Here is a 25,632-nt window from a genome sequence, read left to right on the forward strand (position 1 = left end):
GTCAGGGGCCTCTGACTATGTTTTATGACAAGACAATGTAGTAAGATCCCCAAAGGCTGGAAACTCATGACTCGGCTTGAAACGCAGCTCTGACTGTTTGTTTTTTCTGTGTTTTTAACAGTCTCCAGGAGACTTATGAAGCAAAGAGGAATGAATTCCTGGGCGAGCTCCAGAAGAAGGAGGATGAAATGAGGCAGATGTTCGTCATGCGAGTGAAGGAGAAGGAAGCAGAATTGAAGGAAGCAGAGAAAGATGTGAGTATATTGTAACTCAGAGAACTGTGTATGAGGGTTTAGGCTGGGGCTTCTCCAAGAGAGTTCTGAGAAGGTGAGCATCCAGATTTCCAACATCAAGCCTGCAAAGGTGGTTGCTGTGCATAAACAGTCGCAAGAAGCAGAAATGAACTCAGTTCCCATTCCTGCCACAGACTTGTGGTGTGAACCCATCACACAAGTCCTCTGCCACTTTTCTGTGCCTATAAAAAGGAGCAGGAGTATTCCCTGGTTTTGGGCAGCTGGAGGAGGATATATACCATGGAGCAAGTGGGAGGTGCTGCACTGTGACAGTAACAGTGGCTGTGGCTCCATACCCCACAGAAATGCCAGCCTTGTTGTGCTGTAGAAGTCCTCTCTGCTCTCTCACCTCTTCAGTCCCACCCAAAGGAGAGAATAGGTTTGCTACTCAAAGTAATGTTAATTTGCAGTGGATCTTCAGCTATGGTACAGCCAGTGCTGCCACTTAGCAGTCACATTTTTCTGGAGGCTTTCAGTAAGCAGATAAGGACGTCCCAGAGGGCAGTAAGTCCCTCTCAGCATAGTTGTAGAGGGAGTGACAGAGCTTTTTGAGAGCTGCCCTACCAGCACCTTGCTCGGTGTTTGTAGGTCAGCACTGATTACTGGGGGACAGAGAAAACATACATGCCTCGCTAGGGGAGGGGGCTGTTTCTTGGGCCTCACAGAGGAGCATGTACTTTTACAGAGGTACAAAGAGCCCCAGAGACGTGTGTCACCCTGAATGACCACGTTTTCTTGCTTTGCATAAGCATGAGAGAGTCTGCTAGGTACAAAACAATGAGGGATGGAATGTGGGGGTTTGAAGGTGTCCGGACTTGTCATATTCTTACAGCAACTTAAACTCCCGCCATCTGTGTGTGAAGTGTGTGTTAATTGCAGGGCCTTTCTCACAAAGTCAGATGTGACTGGGGTGGGCCAATGTCTTGTTACTAATACAGTGGGGCCTCAGTGCCAGCGGAACCACTTCAGGCATCATTACCAGTAATCAGGGTGAAACATTTTTCTCTTCCTGTCCAATTCTCATTGTCTCTGTCCCGGCAGCTTCACGAAAAGTTTGACCATCTAAAGAGGACTCACCAAGAAGAGAAGAAAAAAGTGGAAGACAAAAAGAAGGAACTTGAGGAAGAGCTGAACAACTTTCAAAAGAAAAAGGCAGCAGCTCAGCTATTACAGTCACAGGCTCAGCAGGCAGGTTCTCAACAAACCAAGAAAGACAAGGACAAGAAAAAGTAAGCGGATGTCACCCACGTCCTTTGTAGGGTTTATCACAGTTTGGGAGGTTGTTTTTTCTTTTTTGCTGCATGTCTGTATTTGCTTTTCCCCATTACCAGACTGGAAACTGGGCTTTTATCAGCCTGATCAAATAAAATATTTTTTTCTAAAGGGTGGGCCAGGGACATCTAATTTTATGTTGAAGTCTGACTGGTATGGGAGAGCAATCGGATGGTGGAGGTTTGACCTGTGATCTGTCCAGCATCTTCTGGAACAGCTCTGGGATGTTCTGGACTCAGATTTATCTGCCTGAGCCAAAATTATTAAGGAGGTGTCTACCCGTCCTTTCTTTCATCCAAGACTAGTCTTCAGTTCCCGTTCCCATTCCTTAAGGTTATAGTTTTAAGTAGAAGTAGATTAGAAACTAAAACCACCATGTTTTTTTTTACATGGGGAATGCCAGTGCCAAAAGTGAGTACTTTGAAGCTTGCGTTAAAGACAAGAAGTTTTGGGTTAGTTTTTTTTAAAAAAACAAACTACTATGGTACCGTAACTGCAGGTAAATGGCATTTGTGGTTGTATTGAGTTGACATAATAAGCTAAAAAACCTGTACCTTTTAGTAAAGATAACGGCGCTGTTTTCTACTATTTTCTATTCGTATGCTAGGAGTATAATCCTATACCCTCCAGTACTCTGAGATTCCAGCAACTTAGTAGGGACCAAGTGTATCTGTGGACAGAGTCTGTCCCGTGGTCAGTATTTGGAGGCAGGATTTTCAGATGAGCTCAGTTTGGACCTGACTGCTTCCGTTGAAACTGGAGGAACATTGCTGTTGGCTTTGGCTCAGAGTTAAGTCACTGCAGAGCTCCACTGAAAACCTTGAGCTCTAGATTGATCCAAGTTGATGCAGTCTCCTTCTTGCAGCCTGTAGTTGGAGCTGGCTATGTTTAGCTTGCTATTAGTGCAAGAGACCCTCTATTTATTACATGATACTGGCTACTTCACTGTGCTTTAAAAGCCAGAACACAAGGTCCACTTAGATGTGATATGTACAGCGAAACCAGACCAACCTTGCAGAGGTGAAGTAGACTGTTTAGCACAGCAAGACAGGTTACTGTAACAGAGGCTCCTTTGAGGCCTCCTGTCGTAATTCCCATTTGCTTTTTCCGTACCTAGTAAGGGGGTACTCATGCAAGTCCTGTCTGGGTCATTTGTGATAACGGCAATAGTTGATAACTGCAATCGGGAAAGCTGTAAAGATGGTAATGCAGTAAATCTCGCTCGAAAATGCTTCTTTAACCCACACACAAAAATGACAGTTCCAGGCTTCTCTTAATAGCCAATAGCGAAGGGGTGCATTCCTTAATAGACTCTGGCAGAGTAACCTACTGAATTAATGCTAAGCTGTCACTGTTGAAAGAACCAAAATGCTAGTAGGGATATGGTACAGACACTTTTATCTCCCTTGCTAACCTGTGAACTTAAGCCAGGTCTGAGCTGTCTTACAGCGTGAGCCTATGAGATTCTGTTGTATTGCATATATACTAGTATATTTTTATACTTTGGGAAGTTTGCTGACACTCACTGCATGTTCCCTCTCTCTGCTGCTGATTCGGTGCCCGTTTGTTGCTTCTGCCCCTGGCTTCCCCAGGGAAGGTGAGGAGGGCCTAGGGCTAGTTCCTCAGCTGATGTAAATTAATGTAGCTCCTATGGAGCTGTGCTGCTTTATGCTAACTGAGAACCTGGCCTTCGGCACCTGCTGTAATACAGAGTGCTTGTGTGCTGCATGCTCTGCTTGGGTAAAGAAATCATTACAGACTGATCAGTGTCATGCTGAACTGTAGTAACAGTAAGTGTCAGCAGCTAACCTCCAAGCATGCTGAAATACCCTTCTGTGACGATGCCTGTAAATAGGATAGGCTGAAACACCAGTCTCCTCTCACATGAGAATTCAGACATGGTGACCTGTTTCCAAGAAAGAATGGAAAATTTTAAAGACCCTTTTTCTTATCTCTTAAATGGAGTTGATAGCTTAATATTTTTAAGAACTCTGCAGTCAGATTTTTCACCTCTTAGATATAAGACCAGTGCAGTATATAATGGTCTGGGGAGTTTTGTAACTTTTGGTAGTCAGTGTTAGCTATTTGCTTCTGTGAAGTTGGCTGGCACATGCACAATGTTGTGGGTGTGATACATGGATGTTTCTAGCGACCATGACAAACACAGTCTCTGCTTTGCTGATGCATTCACAGAAATCCAGTCATGAGGAACATGCACGTGTTTTAGTGTGTCCTTTCAGTGTCGCTCCACACCAGGTGCTGTAACTGCTTCAATTGTTCTTTAGTGTCTGAATTACTAACGGAGGCTTTAAAGGGAAATGCGGATGCTTCTGCCTTGTAGTACACCTTGGTTTTTCTAAAGGCTTTAAGTTTCTTCTTGCACTCTAATGAAAAGCTGCAGTTTGTATAGGTAAGGCTTTCAATCTTTTCTCTGTGCTGACATGGTGGTTCTTGTGCAGTTGCCAGAGGAAATCCTTGCCATGCACGATCCTTGCAGCCTCCCCAGAAATGCTTTTTTCTCAAGGTGGGATCAGATTTCTCCAACTTGAACAACAGAGACTTTCCTCTGTGCTGTGCAAGCCGGAGGGAAGGCTCAGGGTGAAATCTGCTGCTGGCCAAACTCCATGAGGGGGAACTTGGCACTTTGGTTTCCGGACTATTCCTATAGGAACAACTTGTCTTTTTATACTTTTTTTGTAATGCATTTCTCAGATTCCTGTAGCTTATGCTTTTTTCATCTAAAATTGTTGCAGCTCTGGCCTGATGACAGAAGTGTGCTGTTTTCAGGACAGCACATCTGTGTACCTGAGACACTTGTGTGACCGTAGAGTAGACATGTACTCAAGTACTTTCCTGAATGTGGGGCTGAGCATACATACCAAGCCCAAGCCATAATTTTGGGAATTTTGGGATGGGACTGTTTCAAACCTGAACAATCTGGAGATGGTTCCTGGCAATGGACTTGGCAAAGCCAAATAGGAACAGCAAATAGCGTTGTGGTGCTTGCCTGTTGTTTGGTAGATGGCCCCATGCATGCCTCAACACATGCTGTTGTGTTACTTGCTCACCCTCAACCCCCCCCAGGAGCCGGGACCATCTGTTTGGGCTCTGTTTCTGTTTATTTCAAGCTACTTCTGAAAACCAGATGAAAAACTTTTTTTCAGTTTCCTTTCTGTATAATAGTTTCCAGGCCAGTGTGTGACTGGTCTGGCCATCGTGGGCCATGCTTAGTCCCAGAGCAGTCCCTGAACTCTAACACACAGCTATATCCTGAGCTGTAACACTTATAATGGGGCCTGGCCCAACACCCTGTAAAAAGAGGGGTTTGTTGATGTCTGAAGGATCTGACTTGGGTGTGAAGGCTGAAGTGCTGGGAGACATCATGGTGCCTGGAGATGAAATACACGAGTTTGGGCAAAGGCTAAGCACACGGCCTTCTGCAGGAGCGCCTGTGTAAAGTAACCCAAACTGGACACCTTCAACCATACCCTCCAGCCACGCACACTGCAAAAAATGAAGCTTAAAGACACCAACCTCTTTGTGGTTATAGACTGTAACCTTGACTAACTTATGTGGTTGGTTGTTCAGTAGTTCTGCCCCTTCAGATTTTCTTTTTGTTTTTGCTTGTCATAGGCTGCAGTAGAGCCCAGTCTTGAGGTTTAATTTCTTTATAATTCCATAATCCATCTGCATGCCCACCCACCAGAGCGGGTTGCTGGTGTCGGCTCTCCCAGCTTTCTTTGATTTTGGTTTTCATTTTTTTTTTTTTCATTTTGAGTTCAATTATTGCTAACTTTTTTGTTTTTTGTTCTTTTTTTAACTTGCAGTGCAAGCTTCACATAAAGCCTGTCAAGCCAAGGATGTTCCTGCATTCACCTGCTTTTGCAGTAATGTGTCTCTGCCATCTGTTTTCTTTTTTCTTTTTTCTTCTTTTTTTTTTTCATTTTTTTAACATGAATAACTATTAACTCATCTAATAACATAGTGGGAACAAGAAGGAAGAAGGATTGGGTACAGGACTGTATGCAACTGGAAGTTCAGGGGAGGGTGGAGGGGCAAGGTAACGATACCATATATTTTTCTCATCAAAACCATCAGCAGTAAATCATTCTTGGCCCCAAATTTGAACTGAGAGTCAGGGCTGGATGCCAGCACTGTGAGTGAGCATCATTGCCTGGATCAGGTCCTCAGTGCTGCTGGCCTACCCAGCTCTCAGAGGGCTGGCTGCAATAGCCCTGTGCTGAAGGGGTCCCTGGGTCTGCAGAAACCAGCCTCAGGGAATTACTGCTCTATGAGGGTCACAGCCCAGTCCCCGGCGTGGCTAAACCCTGGAGTTCAGTCCGACCCACGTTCCTTCAATAGCTAATGTGTTAGAGCAATATGAGTCCCGCTGTTGGGGGAGAGGGAGGGGGGTATGTGTGTGTAGATAACAAAAGTTTAACTGACCTTGCATGCCATTACACTTGCATGATATTTTTTATTAGTTCCCGTTTTTGTTGTCTGACTTGATCATACTAGTTGGCTTGGATTTATTGTCATGTGCTGGCATATTTTTACAGCCACCCTTCCAGTTCAGTGTAGTAGCTACCTGCTGAATGCTGCGGTGGGAGCCAAGCGGCGCTGCAGGTGCCTGGGAGAAGGACCATTTCTCATTACTGCTTTCCATGTATTACTTGCCTGACCATAACCTTTGAAACCTCACTTGAAATAGTACCTGGTTTTCACTATGCATGATCGTAGCAAGACTTAGCAGCCCTTATGGAATCACATACTTGGGCTTGAGGGGAAGGCATAGCCTTCAGCATCCTTTTAGAGCCTTCAAGAGGATTCCTGCACACACTTAATACAGACTTCAAAGCTGTGGGATCCCAAATTTCATGTCAAGGGAGAGAGGGTGCCTGGACACAGATTCCCCGTGCTCCTCCCCAGCCCTCCTGCACCAGGGACAATGTCCCATTTAGACGTCCCTTGAACCTGCAAAGGAGATTTAGCACAAGCCATGCCTCGCTCTGTGGAAATTGGTCTGTTTAATGTGTGTTTTCTATGCCATTGCTTTTCGGACAGAGTCTTTCTCTTCCTTCCTAAGAAGTGGCGAGCCATGCTTACCCTATGACTTCTGGATTTCTTTCTCTTCTGCTGATGTACAGCCAGCATTTCCACTACTCCTAGCTAGGTAGTCTTTTGTTTCTTTCTTTAAACCACTCTTAAAAATAACTCTTTCCACCTAAGTCTCACGCACTGCAGTTCTTTGCTTGTTTCCAGGATGGGATTTCTTGCCTCTCTGGGGAAGGGGGGAAAAAAAGGCAGAACTATCATCTTTTCTGAAGTGTTGGCTTGGAAAATGTGTTTGCAGGTCAGCATTTGGGTTGTCTTACTTTTTAACCCTCACTGCTTAAACATGGCTTTGGGAAGAGGACATCTAAATACAATGTCTTGGACAGCCAGCAAAAATTGGTTGGAGATAAATGAGTTGCCAATAAAATAGTTGAGCCTTTTCTTTTTTTAATTGTTGTTGGGTTTTTTGGTTTGTTTGTTGTTGGGTTTTGTTGTGGTTTTTTTTTTTTTTAATCGCACCTACTGGTCTTTTTGTCCACTTAAAGAGGTTTGCTAGGGGGTTGTTTGGAAAAATGAAACTATGGTTATTGTGGCTCCTGGCAAACCCAACTTTAAAATGTTGAGTTATCAAGGAAGAAGTTTGTTTCTTGGCATGAGTTTTTTACAGTCACATCGTATGCACATCATTGAATGCTTGTGGCGGTATGCTTTGCTTCAGCTGTCTCTGTGCATGTCCTCATCTTAATTACCAGCTTTTTGTGCCAAGTAGAAAACTTAATTTTAACATTTATTTGTCCTGCTTCATTTAACAGCCCTTCAAGGGACACTTGGCAGGGGAAATCCGCTGAGTCTTAGCTATATTTTTTTTTTTTTTTTTGACAGAAAGCTGTGGCCAAATGCATTAATGTATTTTTGGTTGGGTTTCTTTCTCCAGCAAAAAGCAAGCTGTTTTGGAGGAACTGGGAATAAACTATAAACTTGCAAAAGTTAAAGGTACTGTTTTGTTTTTTTGCCAAAGGAGATGTTAATGACTTTTTTTCTCCTTAAACCCCTGGGCCATGTTTAGCTTGTTACTGCTGCACTTCCTTCTTTTCTTTACTTATGCCTTTTTTCACAGTAGCCCCTGATTCTGCATGGAGTAAATGATACACTCAAATCTAGTTGGATGTGCTTTCACCTTTGCATGTAAGTACAGTAGTAAGAGACTTCACCCTTTCTGCTTCTCAACTGATATGAAACTAGTTGTGTTTTTCTGGGGGGTTCTTTAAGTCCGCTTACTTACAAGTGGCACAGTTAAAACTACTTTAAAACTTCCTGCAATAATCTGGTTTTGCTGAGATGTTGAGAAGAAGCCATAGGGAACATGACATCCAGCTCCTGTTGAATGCCTAAAGCAACCCTGCACAGCTTCTCTGCACGCTTGGAGCTAGCAAGCCAGTCCTGAAGCTGTGGACAGACAGTTGCATGGGCAAAAGCCTTGCTTGAGAGGCACTGCAGCCTTTAATGTGTGTTAGACAGTGATGGTAACTAGCTGATAATGCTGCGTGTCCCTGACAAGGTGGATTTCAAACCTTAAAATAATATAAAGGAGCAGGAAAGCACACTGTAATGTGTGTTTCTGGGATGATGGGTTCCCAGGGCGTGGAACGAACCCCCAGAATGGGAAAACAAACAAAATCCAGGTCACTGAGAGGGGCTGCAATTGCTCTGCAGAGGTGAGCATACATGTGTCTGGCAGCCAGCCGAAAAAGTGGAGATGAATAAGGGTTCGCTCTCCCAAATCCTCACTGGGGTTGCACAGTTCCTTTCCAGGAGGGCAGTAAGTGGGAAGGTGCCCTCTGAGCTCATGCAAGGCGATGTGTTTAATGGCCATCTCCTGCGGCGTGTGGTGCTGCTGGGGAGGGGGGAAAGCATCCACCCCGGGCTCCTCTGCAGCCTGAAAGCTGCAACTTGTGTCACGCCCTCTGTGTGCTTTTGACAGCTTGAAATCCCATCAAGGAGATGTGTATCTCTGTGTGTCTCTTTAAGCATGTCTTTATTTAACATGACCAGTGTTTCTCCAGGTAGCTCTCATTCTGCTTCTCCTAAAAACGTCCAAGTGAGAATGGAAATGTCTTTTTGTGTGTGATCATATCAGATATGTCCATCTGAATCCGGTTACCATTTGCCCTTCTAAGATGTTAGAAGAGTGCGTATTTGTTTCTTCTCCGAGGACCCTGGTTGCATTTGCAGTATATGATATCCATGACGCTCTCATCAGCGTGTGTCAGCATGGAACTGTACAAATATGAAGGGTTTTTTAATTAACAGAAAATAAAGCTGTGAACAGCCGTAGAAATATTGTATTTGTATACATTTTTAATATCCTGATTGCCTTAAACTATAGATGTAGAACTTTATTTACCTTGCTATTTGAAAATAACCCATGTTTGTAACTAAATAATTGTGTAACCTACATACAGTGTTAATGCAAATTATATGTATGCATCTGTTAGATATTGTCACTTTATTTGATGTTTAAATATTTCAGTTTTTGAATTACAAATTGAATAATAACCTTATAGCATAAGCTCAGTTATTTCTTCTATATGCTTTAGGTTACATATACAAGTAGTGCCAACACGTGAAGTAGGGAGAGGAAATATGTTTTTACCCAAATGGTTTGGTCTTCACGTGGCCTTTGTGACTTTGTTTTGCTGTTGCCATTTTGTAATGATGTGACAGAAGGGGCTGAGGAAATGTGAGGTTTCCCGACAGGTTGTGTTGTGCCTTTGAGGTGCATCTCTAGGTTTGTGCTGGTGTTTGGTCACTTTTTGTGGTGGTTGTCAACTTGTTCTCCAAATCAGTCAGTGTCTTGAAGAGGTCCAGGCCTCACTGGTGTGGTTGGCTTGCATGACACCTCCCCAGTGCACTCTTCCCTTCATGGCTTACTTCCTTTAAAATATTGTTCCTCCTTTTTTTTTTTTTTTCTCTGTCACTTTTTCATTTCAATTCTGAACCTCTGTTTCTTTTCTTTTCTGTTTTTCTCTTTTTCTGTAGCTTCTTCTTTATGTAACCGTCATCTTGCCAAAGCCCCACACCCTCTCTCCCAGTGGGCAGTAGGGCACTGGAAGATCCTGCGGCTATGGGCACCCCCGCCAGGAGAAGAGCCATCTCATTCTTCCATCACGTCCGCCCTTCTCTCCTTCCCTTTTTGTTTTTCACCTGTGCGTCTGAGGGTGCGCTGTGCTGTGTGTCTCTGTGTGGGATCTGTCTGCTCCTGGCGTGTCTCCGACAGAATTGAGGCTACCAAAAATGACAGAGGTAATGGCTGGAGGAGAGAGCTTGGCCATAATGTGAGATATTGCACTGGGTTAGGTGTTTGGGTTTTTTTTTCTTCCTCTCCATTTTCTTTTCTTTTGCCATAATATGCTCGTGTTGCTGATGACAAATAGAATGACAGACTGTGGATGAGGGTGAATGTGCCTAGGCAGAGGACTTCATTTCTGCCTCTAAAGATCAAGTCTGGCTGCTTTGGACACCCCGACTTCATCACAAGTATGTCCTGTGCTCCTCTAATGTGTGCTGAAGATAAGTCCTTAGACCTAGGTGACTGTTTTTGGTATGCAGTCGCATGAAGCAGAGATGGCTGATGTTGCATACTGTTGCACTGATGCAGCCTGTTCTGGACAGTCATGGCCTTATTATTTTTTGGCTGATCTGCCTCTGTATGAGCAAAGTACATATTTCTTGCACAACTGAACTGCACTGACTTGTATTTAGATTGAGGACTTTATTTTCATGAAGCCTAAATAGCGATTATTTTTTAAAAAATCCTGGATGTGGGTTAGTTGTTAAACTTTCTAACTTACTTAATTTGGAAGTGAATTCAGATAAAAAGCTTGAGAAGTGCCAGAGTATTGTTTGGAGGTAAACACAAAGCTTGTAAACTTGGTGTGTAGTGACCTCTAGCTGGTTTGGGATGGATAGAAGGAGACAGCCTGATCCTCTTTGGACGTTTTTTTCATATGGGGTGATGCACTTGTTTTTTAACCAAATACTAGTGAATTTTTTTTTTTTTTTATTCATCCGTGAACCTTAGTCAAGGAATTCATCTCCTTCAACCTCCCATGGAAAAGGTACTATTAAATCATCTGGGTTTTGTCTCTTCCAATCTGTGCATGAAGTGCAAGATGCCACAGGTCTCTGCTGAAATCAGCTGGTTTTTTTTTCAAAGCACAATATTTCTCAGCACTTACTTCTTGGTGACAAGGGTTAGATCACTAGAAGCTCCCTGCAGCTGGTGGCTATTTTTGTAAAGTGGCAGAAAAACTGTTTATCCTTGAAACCTTTGCAACCAACTAAGTTACTTTATAGATACAATTGGAAAAATTATTAAATATTGGCCTTGTGCGAATACTGTAATGATTTACCTGATATGCAAACGGAATTTCTGACCATTGCCCAGACTGAAGGGGTATGAATATTTGCACAAATGTAGCTTAGGACAGAATCTGCATTAATACCAAAAAGGGAGTCTGCTTCTCTCTGTAGGCTTCAGTGGTCTCAGGGGATACCTGCTGGGGTCTGCTCACCACCCACCAGTGCTTACCACAAGGTAGTCCAATCTAGAATTCACATTCAGCCTTCTGAGGACAAAACAGAGTAGCTAATGCTTCACGGGTTGAGGCCTTGAGGGTATTGCTGAATTAAGCCTTGCCCGTGTTAATTCCTCTCCTTATTCTGCACAACTCCGTGGGTGCCTTGCTAACTGGGAACAGGTTGCACCACTTGCAGGAGGGAATCCTTTTTGTTCTGACAGGGCTTAGGCAGCGGTGCTCTGTGTGCACTGGGCCACTCATACCTAGCAAAAAGCAATGGGTTGAGACATGTATTTTCTGAAATCAGTCATTAAGTTTGCATCAAGGGCTGCTGCGAGATTGGGGCGTGCTGGTCCTTGAGCCACTCCTGTTCCTCATGCAGGGCGAGTGTCATCTCCAGCCCAGGGTCTCTGCGCATGAAGGTGGTCACTGTTTACTGAGAAAATGTCTTGCCCATTAAAACGCCCAGTTTACGAGTGCTGTGTCTTTTTTTTCGGTGTTGGCGCCTGAGCCAGTCTGCGGCGTCAGGGACCACTGCCTCAGGCCCGGGGGCCTTGCTGTGGCTTGTCCCTGCAATCCTCTCCATGGTAGCCTCCAACTTGCCAAAATACCCTGCTGGTTACTTGCCCAGAGGCCAGCCCACCCATCAGATGGCTCCTGCAGCATTATGCATGGTGAGACCTTCCCCAGCACCCCTGTTTATGGAAGGGGGGAATCCTCTCCTTATGTTACTCTCAGTCCTTCAACTTTTTTTTTTTCCTTTCCATTTAAAAATTGTAGCATGGGTTTATCTGGTGGTAGGAGTCTAGTGTGTAAAATCCCACCACTGTGCTATAGCTTCTCTCTTGCAATGGTCAGTCACTTGTTATTATTTAGTTCATGATCCTGCATGGGCATAGAGCTATTCTGCGGGGCTCTACCTCATGTCAGGTCACCCATGTTGTGCTGATGACAGTGGTTTGGGACCCAGGCTTGATCATGGGTGGCTGGGAATGGTTCACTGAAGTAAGAAGAAAAAAATTAGGTGGTGGTGGGGTTGTTCTACCCCGTACCTAAAAAGAGGATAGATAGCAAGTGCTGCTAGCCCCATCATCTTAACCCTGTAGCTGTGCCCTGTGACTCTGAAATCTTGTGTGTGACAGTAGGAAGTCATGACCGCATCTGCAGATTGACAGCACTGAAGGAGTATCCTGATAGACTCCCGTTCGCCAGATCAGCCCTGGGCTTTTCAAGCAGCTCTCAAGACCTTGACTTTTAGGGCGGTTCTGCCCTTGGCAAGTTCTGAGCTGTACCAGAGGAGGAGGTTCTTCATCAGCTGGAGGGGCTCAGGGCTAGATGACCCACCAGTAGTGCTGCTGCATCAAGGTTTGAAGAGGGGCAAACTCTTTTGTTGGTTGACTTTTAAACTCCAAATACAATTTTTTTTTTTTTTAAAGCTTTATATGAAGAGAAGCAGATAGGCACAAACTAAATGCCAGCACTTACATGGACTGCCTTTATTTTGCAGCTCTAGAGTGTTACTGTGCTGGTGCCTTGAGTCCCACATGCAGCTCTGGACTTCATGTCTCCAGAAGGACGTAGTGGAGTTAGAGAAGGGCACTAATGGTAAATGGGATGGAGCAGCAGCCTGCCAGGTGAGACCGCAAAGGCTTGGAGGCCTCAGTTTGGAGAGGGAAAGGCTAAGATGAGAGGGAGGATCAGCCCCGCTGTGAGCTGGAGGTTGCAGCAGATGTCCTCTAGAGGTCCCTTCCAGCCTATATTTATTTGTGCTTCTGTGTTACAAAGTCGGCTAAGCTGTGATGACAGTGGATGACGACCTGCTAGTTACCAAATCGTTGGGACTAGAACCAGAGGGGCACTTAGCTAGAAGGAAATCAGCTCAGAACATGGAATAAGTTTCTCACAGAGCAGGTAGTAAACTTCAGGAATTTGTTGCTTCAGGTTGTTGAGGCAGATGGTGTCAGCAGAAGGGTGTTTGGGGTTGGTTTGTTGGGGTTTTTTTAAAAAAGTTAAATTTATGGGGAACAGAGCCATAAGGGCGGGCAGGTGGAAAACCAGGATGAAACATCTGACATCCGTAATCTGGTGGTGGATACTTGAGGCAGAGGGCGGGGAACAGAACAGAAAGCACGTACAGGCACTGCAAGCGGTGTTTGCAGCCAGACACACGGGTCGGACAAGGGGCTGAGCTGAGGGAGTGTGGCACAGACTTTCCCACACCTCGGTGTGGTGCGGGGGAAGGGATGGCGACGTGCCCTTTGGCTCGCTTCCTCTGTGGTGTGCAGCTGTCAGGGGAAGAGGTGTTGGCATGGGGAGGGGAAGGCAGTGTGAAACCTGTTGTTGGACAGCCCAGGGAGGTTATTTGTCACTCGGTGTCACCAAATGTCCCTAGCAGAGCTGGGAAAGCTGTTTCATCCACAGGAGTGAGAAGGTGCCCAAGTTTAAAATCATGCTTGTGGGCTTAACCCTCCTGTCACTGCTGTTGGCTAAAAAGGAACTTTGGTTTTCCAAACCCAGGGCTAGGAACAGCTTCCAGGTTGGCTGTGCCCCATGGCAGGAGCTGGGCGGGTGCGGTGCCATGCTGCTGTTGGCCACCGTGGGCTGGGGCTGGCTCACAGCCTAGCAGAGGGGTCTGAGGGATCGACCTACCAGCTATTCAAGGAACGAGCATCTCCTCCATGTTTGGTACCTGCAGGTCTTGTGTAAGAGAGAAATACTTCATGAATGGTCCCCCAGGCGAGGTAGGGTGGGTGGAGGAGGTGTATCGGTATCTCTTGAGGCAGTGTTGTGGAGAAAATTGCAGAGAGGTTACTGCTGTCACATCTTCAAAGCAAACCATTCAGAGAATAACGGCTGCGCAGCATGTAAAGGTGAGTGGGGGTTATTGCTGGAAGACATTGGAAACAAGTAGCAGTGTGCTGTGAAAACATGGCTGCCAGGCACTTGGGTGCTCCCTGGGTTTTGGAGGACTGTGCCGAGTAGTAACACATGTGGTTTTATGAATGCGATGGTTTTATCCCAGTGCTCGTGAGGGACACGAGGCAGCAGGGAAGTGAGCCTGCAATTTGAAATTGGTTTCCCTTCCAGCTGGCCATTCACCTCACCCATGTCCTCTGCTGGACTTCACCGCTAGAGCAGGCAGACCCTGTGCTCAGCGCCTTTGGCAGGTCCGTAGCATGAAGCACTGGGCAGCTGTGGAGCTTGTGGGGAGGTCCCATGACTATGATGAGTCACAGGCATCAAGGGATATCCTCCCGTGACTGCTGGGGAGCCCTGGCAGCGCCCCAGGACAGTTCTGTGCTCTGACAGCAGGAGCAGCTTACAAGTCAGCCCGCTACCGTCATAGCGAGGCCATGGGTGGGGGCTGAATTTGGTCTGCATCATTGCCTGGGGTTTTTTCTGGGGAGGAAATGTAGGAAGTGGGAAATGTTTTTTTCTCTCTGGCAATGCAGGTTATTTCCAAATCAGCTGGACCTTACTACGTGGGGGAGCTGATCTTGCTGGGATGTGCTTCATTTTCAAAGGCAAGCCTGTCTTTGAGCATCACCTTTCCAGCAGCAAAACACCATAAATCTGTGAGCCAGCAATGCAGACCTGTGTTCCCCGGGCTCCGCACCGACCCCAGCTGGCCTGGGACACAGGTGGCCGCAGCACCAGCAGCAGCAGGAGAGCAGCAAAGCTGAAGGCCACCGCGTAATGTTGCTGTGGTCCCCTGCAGAGGCCTGTGTGCCAGCCCTGGCCTCTGAGAGCCGGGCTGGCCAGTCCCCAAAGCGCCGCTCTCCCGTGGCCAAGTGGGCACCGGGGCGGGAGGGGTAAGCTGGTGCCCTGAGTCTGGCTGCATTTGGCCTGTGGCTCACAGTGGAGCTGAGCCAGTGACGCCTGGGGCGTTGGTGGGTTCTGAAAGTTAATCCTTGTACCCTGTTGAGTCTGTACGCCTGCGTGGTGCGACCAGGCTGTTGGGTGAATCAAGGTACCACAGGCACAACTAAGCGTTTCCTTAGTGGATGCGTTCCACACATGGTGGTGGGTTGAAAGGGTGTGTTGAAAACTAGTGTGTTCACAGCAAAGGTAGAGAGGAAGGGGCGAGCCAAGTTCAAGTGGTGCGTTTGCAGTTGTAGAAACGGGATTTTTCCTTTTCCTTCTGGAGGACAAAAGGCAACAGGGTGCTGCTGGGCAACACAGCCAGAGAGCTGGTCCATGAGTGTCCCAGAGCCTATGGAGGGCAGCCAGGCAGCAGCCTGTCAGCAGGACCCTGAGGAGGTAGGCTGGCCAAATGGGGGGCAGGAGTTGCCTGTATCCAGGCGAAAGATAATCAGTGTGGATTTGTGCGTAGCACTAACGAAATCAAAAGGCCATCTGCTGAAACTGGGGCTGGCGGAGCACCTGTGTGTTTGGGGCTCAGGAGCACAAAAGCTGTGGTGGAAGCAAGGGGTGGCTTTGAGTCCTGCCCCTGTAGGTATTGGCCTCACAGGTGTGTGCCGTGTTGGGCCTGTGGCTTGGCTGGCTTTGTGCAGCACAGGGAGGTTGGGAAGGTTTCTGGGGGAATATTGCAGGAGCCAGAAGTAATGCTGTGATTATCAAGCACATTTCTGAAGGCAGTTGATGATACAGTAAATTTAACTTTGTGACTCTCACGAGCTGCTTCTCACTAGAGAGCTACACCCCTGCCCCTTTGCCGTAATGTTGCTTTTTATCTAAAGCAACGACAAACAAAAGAGGCTGCTCTCCTGGGGCGCCTGGGACTGAGACAAGCTCAGCAGCTGGCTCAGTGCAGAGCTCTCTGCCAGGGCTGGCAGGAGATGGGGACGTGGCTGGTGCGGGGGCAGCGCAGGACCTGCTCTTGCCCTGTCGCTTTTGGGGAGGAAAAAGCTGTGAGAAGGAAAACTGCTCACAGGGCAACTTGCAGCCATGGCTGCAGCGCATCTGTTAGAGAAGAACTGCTCCTGCAGCACCTAAACCTTTCTCCTTAGGCCCAGCTTCTCTCCCTTCTGTTCCAGCCAGGCCCCCGCCAGCTGCCACAAGCGAGCACCTTCCTTTCCCAGCCCCGTGCCTACTCCCCCCTTGTGCATGTCTGCAAAGGGGTTTGGGCCGTTAATCCTCACGAGTGCCTGTATGGGGGGAGGGGGAAGGCGTCCTTTAAACGGGGCAGGGGGAATCTGCCAGTGGAAGGGGCTGCTGTGGGATGGCAGCGCCGTGGCGCTTTGGTCCCCACCTTCTCTTCTTCCCCAGCATGTCTCACGCTGTTGGAAACCAACTGAAATAAGCTGTAGTCCCACAAAGCTCTCTCCACGGTTTTGTACCGTGCAGGCCAGTATCGTTGGAAGAGTGACAAGAGCCCTGGCTCTCCTGTCCCGGAGCGCACACGCAGCCGCTCCCCTCGGGATCAGCAGGATCGTTCTTACGGCTGCTGGCATGCAGCAAGCACAGGCACACACAAAGGCTCCCTTCTGCGCAGAAACGCGGGGGCCTGGCGTGGCTGTCAAGGGGTGTGAAAATTACCCGGCTCTCATCTTTCCCATGCTGATGTTGTTGTATCTAGTGCTGGAAACTGGGGAGGTTATTTTTATTTAGAGCCGTTATGTTGTGCAAGTTAACTGAAAAAGATGCGCACCTTGAGGTGAAGTGAGCACCAGTATCGTGGAAACACCGCAGCGACGGGGTGTTCTGCTAAGGGTGCACTAGGTGAAGCCCCGGGACTGCACAGCAGCCTGGCCGGACAAAACTGAGAAGCAGCAAGAGAGAAAAGGTCTGAGGCTGCCAGGAAGGGCTGGAAGGGAAGGAAGGTGCACACCCCTCTGAGAAATGCAGCCTCTGGAGGAGGTTTCCAGGACATGGGCAGGAAGAGGGCTGAAACCTGGGAAGTTTGTCCTAGTGGAGCATGCACAACAAAAAGGGCGGCACCTCAGAACACAGGAGGCAGAAGGGGCCGGCTCCTCCCGAAGCGCACGAGACCAAAGCCAGCCAGGAAGAAGGCGAGATGACAGAATTCATTTGGTAATCTGAGCTTACAAAAAGAGCAGAAATGACGTGTGTACCAACCTTCTCGTTATCAGATGTGATCTGCAGTGGAAGGGATGTCAGGCAAGCAGGGATCTACAGCCAGCCTGGGTGTGGGGAACTCAGCTCTCTGGCGGGGGCGTTCAGGATATGGAGGAGGAGATGGTTACGGGACAGGCATGATGAAGCAGTGTCCAACGGCCTGGGGACAGGGGAGGGACTGAGGGGCATCAGAGCCAGGGCTAAAGCTGGACCTGTTGCAGAGGCAACAAGTTTGTTCTGCAACTGCCCTGGCACCCCAGCTGCCCAGCACCCTGAAAGCCACTTTCTCACAGCTCTGGCACAGAGCAGCTCCCATGCAGGCTCCGGGTAAAAACTGATCCTGGACTCGGGTGAAAAGCACAAAACAAAACTTGGAATCCAGGACAACTTTCTTTATTGCTACCAGAAGGCTTTCATCAGTACAATGGCTCCAAATACGATACCTTCCTCAGGGCTGTGGAGAGAGCTTACAATTGGGACAGGTCATTCTGAGAAACAGAGGTATAACATTGAAGAGACAAGTTTTTAAAGGTTTTACTCTTGGTTAGAAGTTACGTGAACACAAAACTTTAGGGTTAGGGTCTTTTCTTTTGGTTTTGTGGCTGCTAATTACACTCCTTTCAAACCTCAGGCATACATAGCCGCCCCAGCACCTCACGGAGCAGTGCTGGTCACAGGCTAAGCTGATAAACATATGGGAAAAAAACAGACTCTGCAGAATTTAAGGTTTCCACTTGACGTCAACAGTCAAGCGTTGGTGAAAATCCACACGGAGTGCAACGTTTCTTGGTGCAAACAAGAAAAAAAACCACCGTTTTTGTTCAAGTGATACAAGATCTATTAACTGCTTTCTGTGTTTGAAAACGCACTGTTTTAACTTGGCGAAGCCTCTGTGTAAGGTACAGAGCACAGTGGCTGGCTGCCCTAGTGTTCTTCTAGAGTACGTTCACACTGAAGTGTGGAGCAGCTTGCAAGCGTTGTTTTGTTTTGTTTTTTTTCCCTGACTAACCTTTTGTTTAAATCCAGTTTTTAAATATTATCACATTTAAACACCAAAGTGCTAACAAAACAGAAAAGGCCTTTTTCTTTCAAAAGGAAAAAGAAAGCTTCGTGAAGGTCAGGTAGTACAGAACATCATGCACAAGACTTGCTGAGAATTAAAAGAGGAGCAAGCAGAGAGAGAGCAAGGAGCAGATGGAAATCGGATCAGAGAGGTGTTAGTTGGCTGGGAAACCTGGAACAACTCGGCACAACTGATGTGAGCTCTTGGACATGGAGAATGGGTTACAATACACAGGAGCAGAAAAACAGTGGAACTGACAACACTAGAAAGAAACAATTTTTTGCTACTTTTTTTGTTTGGTTTTTGGGTCTTTTTTTAGATTTTTATACTTTTTTGTGTTTTTAAGTGCTTAAATAGTGGAACTATAATTAGCCGCACAAGAAAAAAATTCAAAAAAGGGTTGGGAATTTTTTTTTCTGTTTTTTGGCTCCCTTCAGTTCAGCCTGACAAGGTATGGCCCCTTCTCCCCCCGCTGCGGACAGAGGATGCCAGGTTCTGCGTGGTTTCTTGAGTAGCTGTGGTGGAGCAGGTGGTGCACGCTCACAGCTACATGACAGACACTGGCTGTAGAGGTGGACAAGGGGAAACGTTGCCCTCCTGCCTCGAGACATCAGCGCCACACACAGAGCCCATGTTTTCAAGAGCCACTACCTCTGGAGCGATGTCTTCATTGTAGAGACGCTTGATCCCGTCGTAGAAGTCGTCCACTTCCATCTCTTCCACTTTACGCTTGGCAGAGGCTTGCTTGCAACCGCTGGGAGCTGGCAGACGCTGGTAGAGCGCGGCTGTAGCTGTGACGGGCACTTCTGGCCTGCCGTTGTCCTTGGAGAAACCCGGCCCTGGGACAGAGGAGGGCTGGCATTTGAACGCTCCTCTGTTACAGGTCACCAGGGTGTGCTGGAGGGGACTGTAGACATATACAGAATTGGGCAGCAGAGAAGGCTGCAGAGTGGAAAGGTGATGTGCCACGAGCTCCCGGCAGTGGATCAGCTGCGAGCTATCCATCTGCAGGGGGAAGACAAGCAAAGGTACCGGCATTGCAGCATTGCTGCCACAGCGAGGAGAGACTGTCGGCCGGGGCAGGGCCAGCGTGCTGAACACACTGGCCACCCACGCACCTCACTTCTCAGTGGTGTGCTGGATGCAGGAGGAAGTAAGTGATAAGAGGACCAAAAAGACCCCCAGCACAATGGCTTTTATGGTATGGACCCCTGCCCCTTCTTACACTTCACAGGAATAGTGGGGGCAAAAATCTTTCAGATATTAAAAGGTTTCACTGTGTGTTTTTAGCAGCTTGAGAGTTTGTCAGACCACCCCGTACACTTAGAAGGAACAGCTGAGCGGCTAACTAGGATTTTCTTCCCAGTGTGTTATTTTCTCCCTGGTGCAGAGAGAGCCCGTACACATCAGGGCCTGCAGCTCCCCGCTTTGTCATCTGCTGGCTGCAGTCAAGATCAAGGCTTGGCAGAGCTGTCCCACCCACCTGTCCCTTCAGGCTGAAGCACAGCCGTCCTCGCAAAAGCCTAACTGCAGGCAGGGACCAGCCACTGGGGACCCAAAAGCCCCGGCCGGCGCGGATCACCAGAGCACCGAGCAGGACGCAGCCTCGTGTGGCCCCCAGTACCTCCCCGCTGCGGTGCGCAGTGCCAGCACCCCCTCACCTGGGCCTTCTGGAGCAGCTCGATGACGAGAGCCAGCCAGTCGGGGAGCAGCTTCTCCAGCTCCAGGCTGACGATGGCCAGCGCCAGCATGGAGCCCTTGAACTGCAGCAGCTGGTAACAGGCCATGCAGTGCAGCAGCTGCTTGGTGAGCGCCGCCACGTGCTGCGAGGGACTCAGCTTGGGCAGGATGGTCAGTAGCTGAGGCCTGTTGGACACCGCAACTGCATGGAACTGGGAAAGGGGGAAACAAGCACGTGAGGCAGCTGGTGTCACCCGCAGGCGAAGCCAGGTCAGACCTCAAGGATGGCGTGCAACACGTCTTTGACGCACAAGGATCCTCCAGCTTAACCTTCAAGGCAATTTCCACACCGTGGAAAAAAACCAATGCATTGAACCCACCAACAGCCTGGTACGGCCTTTCTGGCGGGACCTGCCACCATCCACCTCGTCTGCCTGGGGACCAGGCTTCTTGGGGCTCTGCAAAAGGCTGTCCCCTTCCACCCTTCTCTCAACAACACAGGTCTGGCAGCTCAGGGGTCCTAGACAAAAACTCCTTGAGCAAGCTGAGGGGATGAAATTCAACAGAGAACCTCAGGATGCTTTGCTTCCCTTGGCCTCATCTGAATCTGGTTCTCTGGCCATGCCTTTTTGTAGCAAGTACTTTCTCCTTGGTTCTACTTACTGGTTTTGTGCTGCCTGGTACTTAGCTTTGAGCAAAACCACAAGCAATTAAGACTTAGGGGCAAGGTTTTCTGGAGCCATGAGTCTTAGTGTGTGGCTTAACATGCCTCAAAACAGGCCAGATGGTCAGATGGCAGGCCCATATCTTGGAAATTGCACCCAAAGTGTCGCAAGTCTCCTCTGAAATTTTCTGGCAAGGCTTTTTTTTTCAGAGACTGCTTGTACAGAAGAATTATAAACACATCCTGAGGTCTTCACGCCCCTACACGTAGGTACCTCTCGATAGGTTATTTACACCGACAAGACACCAGAAGAATGTAAACAGCCCCTTACAATATGGAGGAAATCCAGTGGCGTTGCCATGTGAAGATCCCAGTTCAGTTTATCCAGGATAATCTTCTCCATTCTGCGAATTTCAGCTGGAGAACAACCACAAAAGCTATCCCGAGCCAACACCTTCAGTACTGGAATCCTCTGCAAAAGCCAACGCAAAAAAGGAACAAGAAAACCAGTCATTATAGAAATCACGCAAAAAGCTTCATTCCTGTCCTGGCAAGCATCAGCCACCATGTGCAAGCAAAGGCAGGACTGGAAGAGTCTATACTGAGACAACGCTAAGGTAGTAAGAACAAGAGAATTACCTCATCTTCTTCAATGGTCTTTGCAGCAAGGAAGAAGCAGCTGATTGCAATACAGTTCAAGTACTTTGGACGGGCCTAGGGTAGAGAAGAGCAGAGACATCTCTGTGTGAATGTGATACAAAAATTACACATAATCCTTTCTGGTTGGACACCCTGAGCCCCAGGGTATGAGCTGCCCACGCAACGCAGTCTGGATCAGTGGGCTGACCTCCGCTTGCCGATGGCAAGCCGTGCCAAGCAATATCCATCCTCCATGACGTAAGGCAGAACAGCGATCTGCCAGCCCCATGACTGTAACTGGCACCCACCGATGTGCAGCGCTGGAGTGGGAGGAGCTCGTTTTTAGGCAGTGCAGTAGGAATAGGAAGGAGAAAATCAGAAGGGCCAGGTTGTCACCTGGCAAAAACCCACTGCCACTCCACCCGCTTCAGCAGAGCTCTGCTGTTAGTGCTGCTTGGGGTCAGACACAGAACAGGAAGGAAAAGAAGAGAATTTTAAAATGCTGTCCTTGCCTAGGGAGGTATAAAACACCCATAAAAATCACCACCCGTAATTTCATGCTGCAGTTCTCAAAACTGTGGCCCAGGGATTATCCAAGGAGAGCTGGTCCCTTCTACAGTTTTGTTTTAGGCAAGGTAAGAGAAACTGTGAGGGGAAAGGGTGAATTTTCCTGTGCATCAAAAACTCCCTTTGTGGGCCTTGGTTGTGGGGGGTGAGGAGGGAAGCAGGCTGCATGGGCTGTCCGTATTTGGACAGTCCCTGTGATGGATCAGACTAAGCACGTGGTCTGAACATGGCGCACCTGCTGGAGTTTTTGCTTAGCCATCTCTCTCAATGTGACTGACAAAGGACTGTGCTTCCAACGTAAGCATAAAAACCGCAGGATGTGTCCACCTGCGCCATAGTGGCTGGGGGAAACGCAGAGGTGCAGTTCTAGACCTTGTCATAGCCCAGTGAGCGGGCAGCTGCTGCGCCATGCCCCCACCTCCAACTTCTGTCCGCGTTAGGAGATGCTGAAAGCAAAGGTAAGTGAAAATCCTGCCCCGAATGTGAAAATCTGCTTACAACCTGAACTGCTGCCATGATTTATTCTCGCTAGGTAAATGTTAGCAGATGCAACAGAGCTGCGGGGTGGTTGAAGGGTGAGATGCTACATGTTACACTCATGCAATGAGCTGTCATGAAATCTGGAACACTGTTTCCAGAAAGCAACCAGAGAAGAACACAGGATTGTGTCCAAATGGAAAATCTTTACCTACATTCGGCCTCAGTTACTTAAAAAGGGCCATGCTATGCCTAGAGCTCTGGCTTTCTACTGCCATTTAAACTTCAACTTAAATACGTGTATAGAATCCACACCTGGGGGCAAGGGTGTGCATGCACATGTCTGCTTGGGCATCCAGAGGTCACTGAAAGCAAAGCGAATAAATTCCCTTAGGGCAAGACTGGCACTCGTGCTTGACCATGCAGGCAGGTTCAAAGAAAACTGTCAAGTTAGTGCAAAATAACGTACAGCCAAGGAGGACACCTTGTGTTCAGGGAACAGCAGGTGTCTAGAGCAGGTTCCTACCATCAGGGATGCTTATTCTCCCTGTTATTTTTAAGCATAATTGTGTCTCCTCTCTTCTTCCCAAGTGCCTTCCCCTCTAAAGACTGACCTGGAGGGGACAACTGTGTCTTTTGCCAAAGCGTGTTAAAACCCAGTCCCCCATCCTGGTGTCCTACAGGAGCTTCTCCTGGCCTTGCCGGCTCCTCGCCCATGGGCAAGTGCTGCCGAGACTGGCTCTGTTGAGGGTTAACAAGCGCTGTGCCCCGAGTCACGCGCCACGCTGCTGGCTGGGCCTCCGCAGCAGCTGGGGTAACAGCCGTGGGGGCAGCCAGTCTGAGCAAATTCACAGCGTGTTCACGGTGAAGGGAAGGGACGAGTTGTCTTAATAATAAAATCCCACACGGTAGCGCCTGGTAAAAAAAACAGGAGTTAAGCTGCACCAGAGGAATGATGGCTTTATGAGAGAGGGTAACTGGGGGAGGGAGCACAAAGCCCTGAGCTGTTTGAACAATGCTCACCCAGACAAAACACCTTTCCACATTCCTGCTCGCTGCCTGAAGCACGCTGTGGACTCCTGACTCATGTTCTCATACTTTCTTTGCAGACTCCTTGGCTGCTGCTAATTACTGAAAGAAAAACTGCACTCGAGGGCATTAGCTGTTGAGATCTTTAAATGTATTTCCCATTTCAGTAAATCAGCTGCTTTAAGATCTCCTTAAAAAAAAAAAAACTTCCATGGCTTGTAATTAAAACATTATCAATACTTTATTAATATTTAAAGAGTAGGTTAACGGATGATGTCACTTGCATTCTACTAAACTAAGTCACATTGAGATGTAAGTGTGCGGGCTGAGAATCCATTCTTCTGCTTATATCGCCTAAGCGATACTGCTTACCTAACAGTGCTGGTGGTGAGATTAGATGCACGTGCAGATGAGACTGCAGATTTGCTGAGCACAGAATGCAACTGAGCAAATATGGTAAGAGATAAGGCTACCCAAAGCCTGACTTCACAACTCAAGGCTAGGGATTTCAGGCTGACCCACAGTTTGTTCAGTCAGCAGCGCGGGTGCAAAACACAGCCCAAGCACAGCACTAACTTCTTTCCGTGGCAGACTTGCAGGGACAGAAGAGCAGCAGATCCTGGTTTCAGGCCGCCCAAATGCTGATTTTTAACTTGTTTGTTTTAAACAGTTCCTACGGCTTAACAGCCTTAAAACCAAATGGGCATATATGTTCTCCATTGTGTTCAGTGCAGCAGGAGTGGACAGGCTGTCGCTTTGGCCTGTCCCCACACTTGCTTTCCTCCCCCTCCCCTCAACATCTGTCTGACTTAAGCTGTCAGACTGGCTACAGAGCAGGTTAGTAGTGAACTACTCCCCCAGAAAGCAATCCCCTCTGGCTTCCCCCCACCCCCCCCCCCTTTTTTTTTTTCATTTCCCGGCACTAGGACACTTGCCAGGCCCAAACCTGTCCTCAAACATTTATGTTTCCTCCAGCTAGTTCACTGCTAGCAGGTGCTCCTGGCGGTTCTAGGTGGTACAAATGAAATTAAATGCAGTTAAAACACCAGAGAAATTAAGAGGTGAGCAGGGACTTTCCTTGACTTTGTCAGAGGTCAGTGGGTCTGAGTTTCTAACTGTGGGCTAGTAGGCATTTCCTTTAGCTTTGTGAGTCAATTTAGGTTAAGGTAGAGACTGTTCTCTCTTTATTTGAAGCATAACCTCTATGCAGCCTCTTTTTCTGTTTGCTTAAAGGAACAAGTACTCTGCTGAGGCAAATTCAACGTTCAAACCAGGTTAAGAGCGAGCAGGTAGCTGAAGAGGAAGGATGCTTCTTTTTGGTTAATATACAATTAAAATAATGAGCTGCATTACATGAAAGAAATAGGCAGAACAGAGGAAAGAGGGAAAATATTCTTGGCACGTATAAGCATGGGGTCAGTTCCCTGACAACTGCAGGTTCTTGTTAAAGCAATGGCTACTTTCACTGGGTGAAAAATGACTACAGAAAAAATCTACCTCTGAAAATTCCGGGTGGCAGTGTGTGCTGCCAGTTCCCCACCCCCAAGTTAAGCTCCTGGAGTAGTGCAGGTGCCATCCTAACCACATGTGAGAAGGAAGAGGCGTGAGAGCCAAGGGGGGAAGTAAGCATTTCCGTACAGCCACACTAGTAGGACTGTACACAGAAAGAGCTGAGTACAAATTATTTCAGTTTGTGGATCTGCAAATATTTACCTTTACTGCAGCTAAAAACCTGTCCAAAAGGCTGATGGCCAGGGCGAGCGTTTCTGGATAAAGGTGGAACTGGTATTTGAGCTTGGCCAGCCACTGAATGACCTCATCCCTCTGCTTTGGAGAAATGGCTACATCCTGTTGGAGAGAAAAACAAACTATTCTTACACACAGGCTGAGCAAGTCAGAAAAGACCAAACATTTTATCTCCGCAGGAGTTACTCAGCATGGAAACAAAGCCTCCTTTGGAGAGGGGGGCCCTGAGCCAGCCTGAATCACCGCTTCATTCTTACAGTTACTTACCCCATCCCAAGAAATCTGCCTTGGAAAAGACAACTTCCCTTACAGCAACCTGAAACATCACTCAAATTTCACTGTACAGTGGGGAAAAGAGGAGGGATGTCTTGTAGTTTCTTCAGTACTGACAGGGTATGCTCCAGCTTAGTTCTAAGACTGTATTTTTTTTTAACCTCCTTAGAACCATGTAGACACAGAGAAATGCCCAGCTTGAAAAAACCAGACATGCTCTCAGAGCCAGGCGGGTGCACAGCTCCTGACAAACAG

General features: G+C 47.7%; 2 protein-coding genes across 5 annotated transcripts in view; one reads left to right on the plus strand and one right to left on the minus strand.

The window, feature by feature from the left end:
- The window catches only part of SEPTIN11 (septin 11), a 59,394-nt gene extending 47,719 nt beyond the window's left edge, over positions 1 to 11,675 (plus strand). The window contains exons 8-10 of one of the 4 annotated variants that reach the window (XM_074867078.1): positions 122 to 254; positions 1,335 to 1,522; positions 9,660 to 11,675. In XM_074867078.1, the coding sequence (XP_074723179.1) occupies positions 122 to 254; positions 1,335 to 1,522; positions 9,660 to 9,675 (337 nt within the window). In that variant the 3' untranslated portion in view covers positions 9,676 to 11,675. Of the gene's footprint in view, positions 1 to 121; positions 255 to 1,334; positions 1,523 to 5,392; positions 9,182 to 9,659 lie in introns of those variants that run through there. The other 3 variants (XM_074867077.1, XM_074867076.1, XM_074867079.1) reach the window with 3 other exon arrangements.
- Positions 11,676 to 17,616: 5,941 nt separating this feature from the next.
- The window catches only part of CCNI (cyclin I), a 34,290-nt gene continuing 26,274 nt past the window's right edge, over positions 17,617 to 25,632 (minus strand). Inside the window, exons 3-7 of the mRNA XM_074867080.1 lie at positions 25,072 to 25,206; positions 21,286 to 21,360; positions 20,978 to 21,118; positions 19,964 to 20,194; positions 17,617 to 19,307 (exon numbers count right to left, since the gene is read on the minus strand). Coding sequence (XP_074723181.1) covers positions 18,849 to 19,307; positions 19,964 to 20,194; positions 20,978 to 21,118; positions 21,286 to 21,360; positions 25,072 to 25,206 — 1,041 coding nt within the window. The 3' untranslated portion in view covers positions 17,617 to 18,848. The remainder of the gene's footprint in view (positions 19,308 to 19,963; positions 20,195 to 20,977; positions 21,119 to 21,285; positions 21,361 to 25,071; positions 25,207 to 25,632) is intronic.

This window comes from Strix uralensis, chromosome 4, assembly GCF_047716275.1.
Source record: "Strix uralensis isolate ZFMK-TIS-50842 chromosome 4, bStrUra1, whole genome shotgun sequence".
Taxonomy (NCBI): domain Eukaryota; kingdom Metazoa; phylum Chordata; class Aves; order Strigiformes; family Strigidae; genus Strix; species Strix uralensis.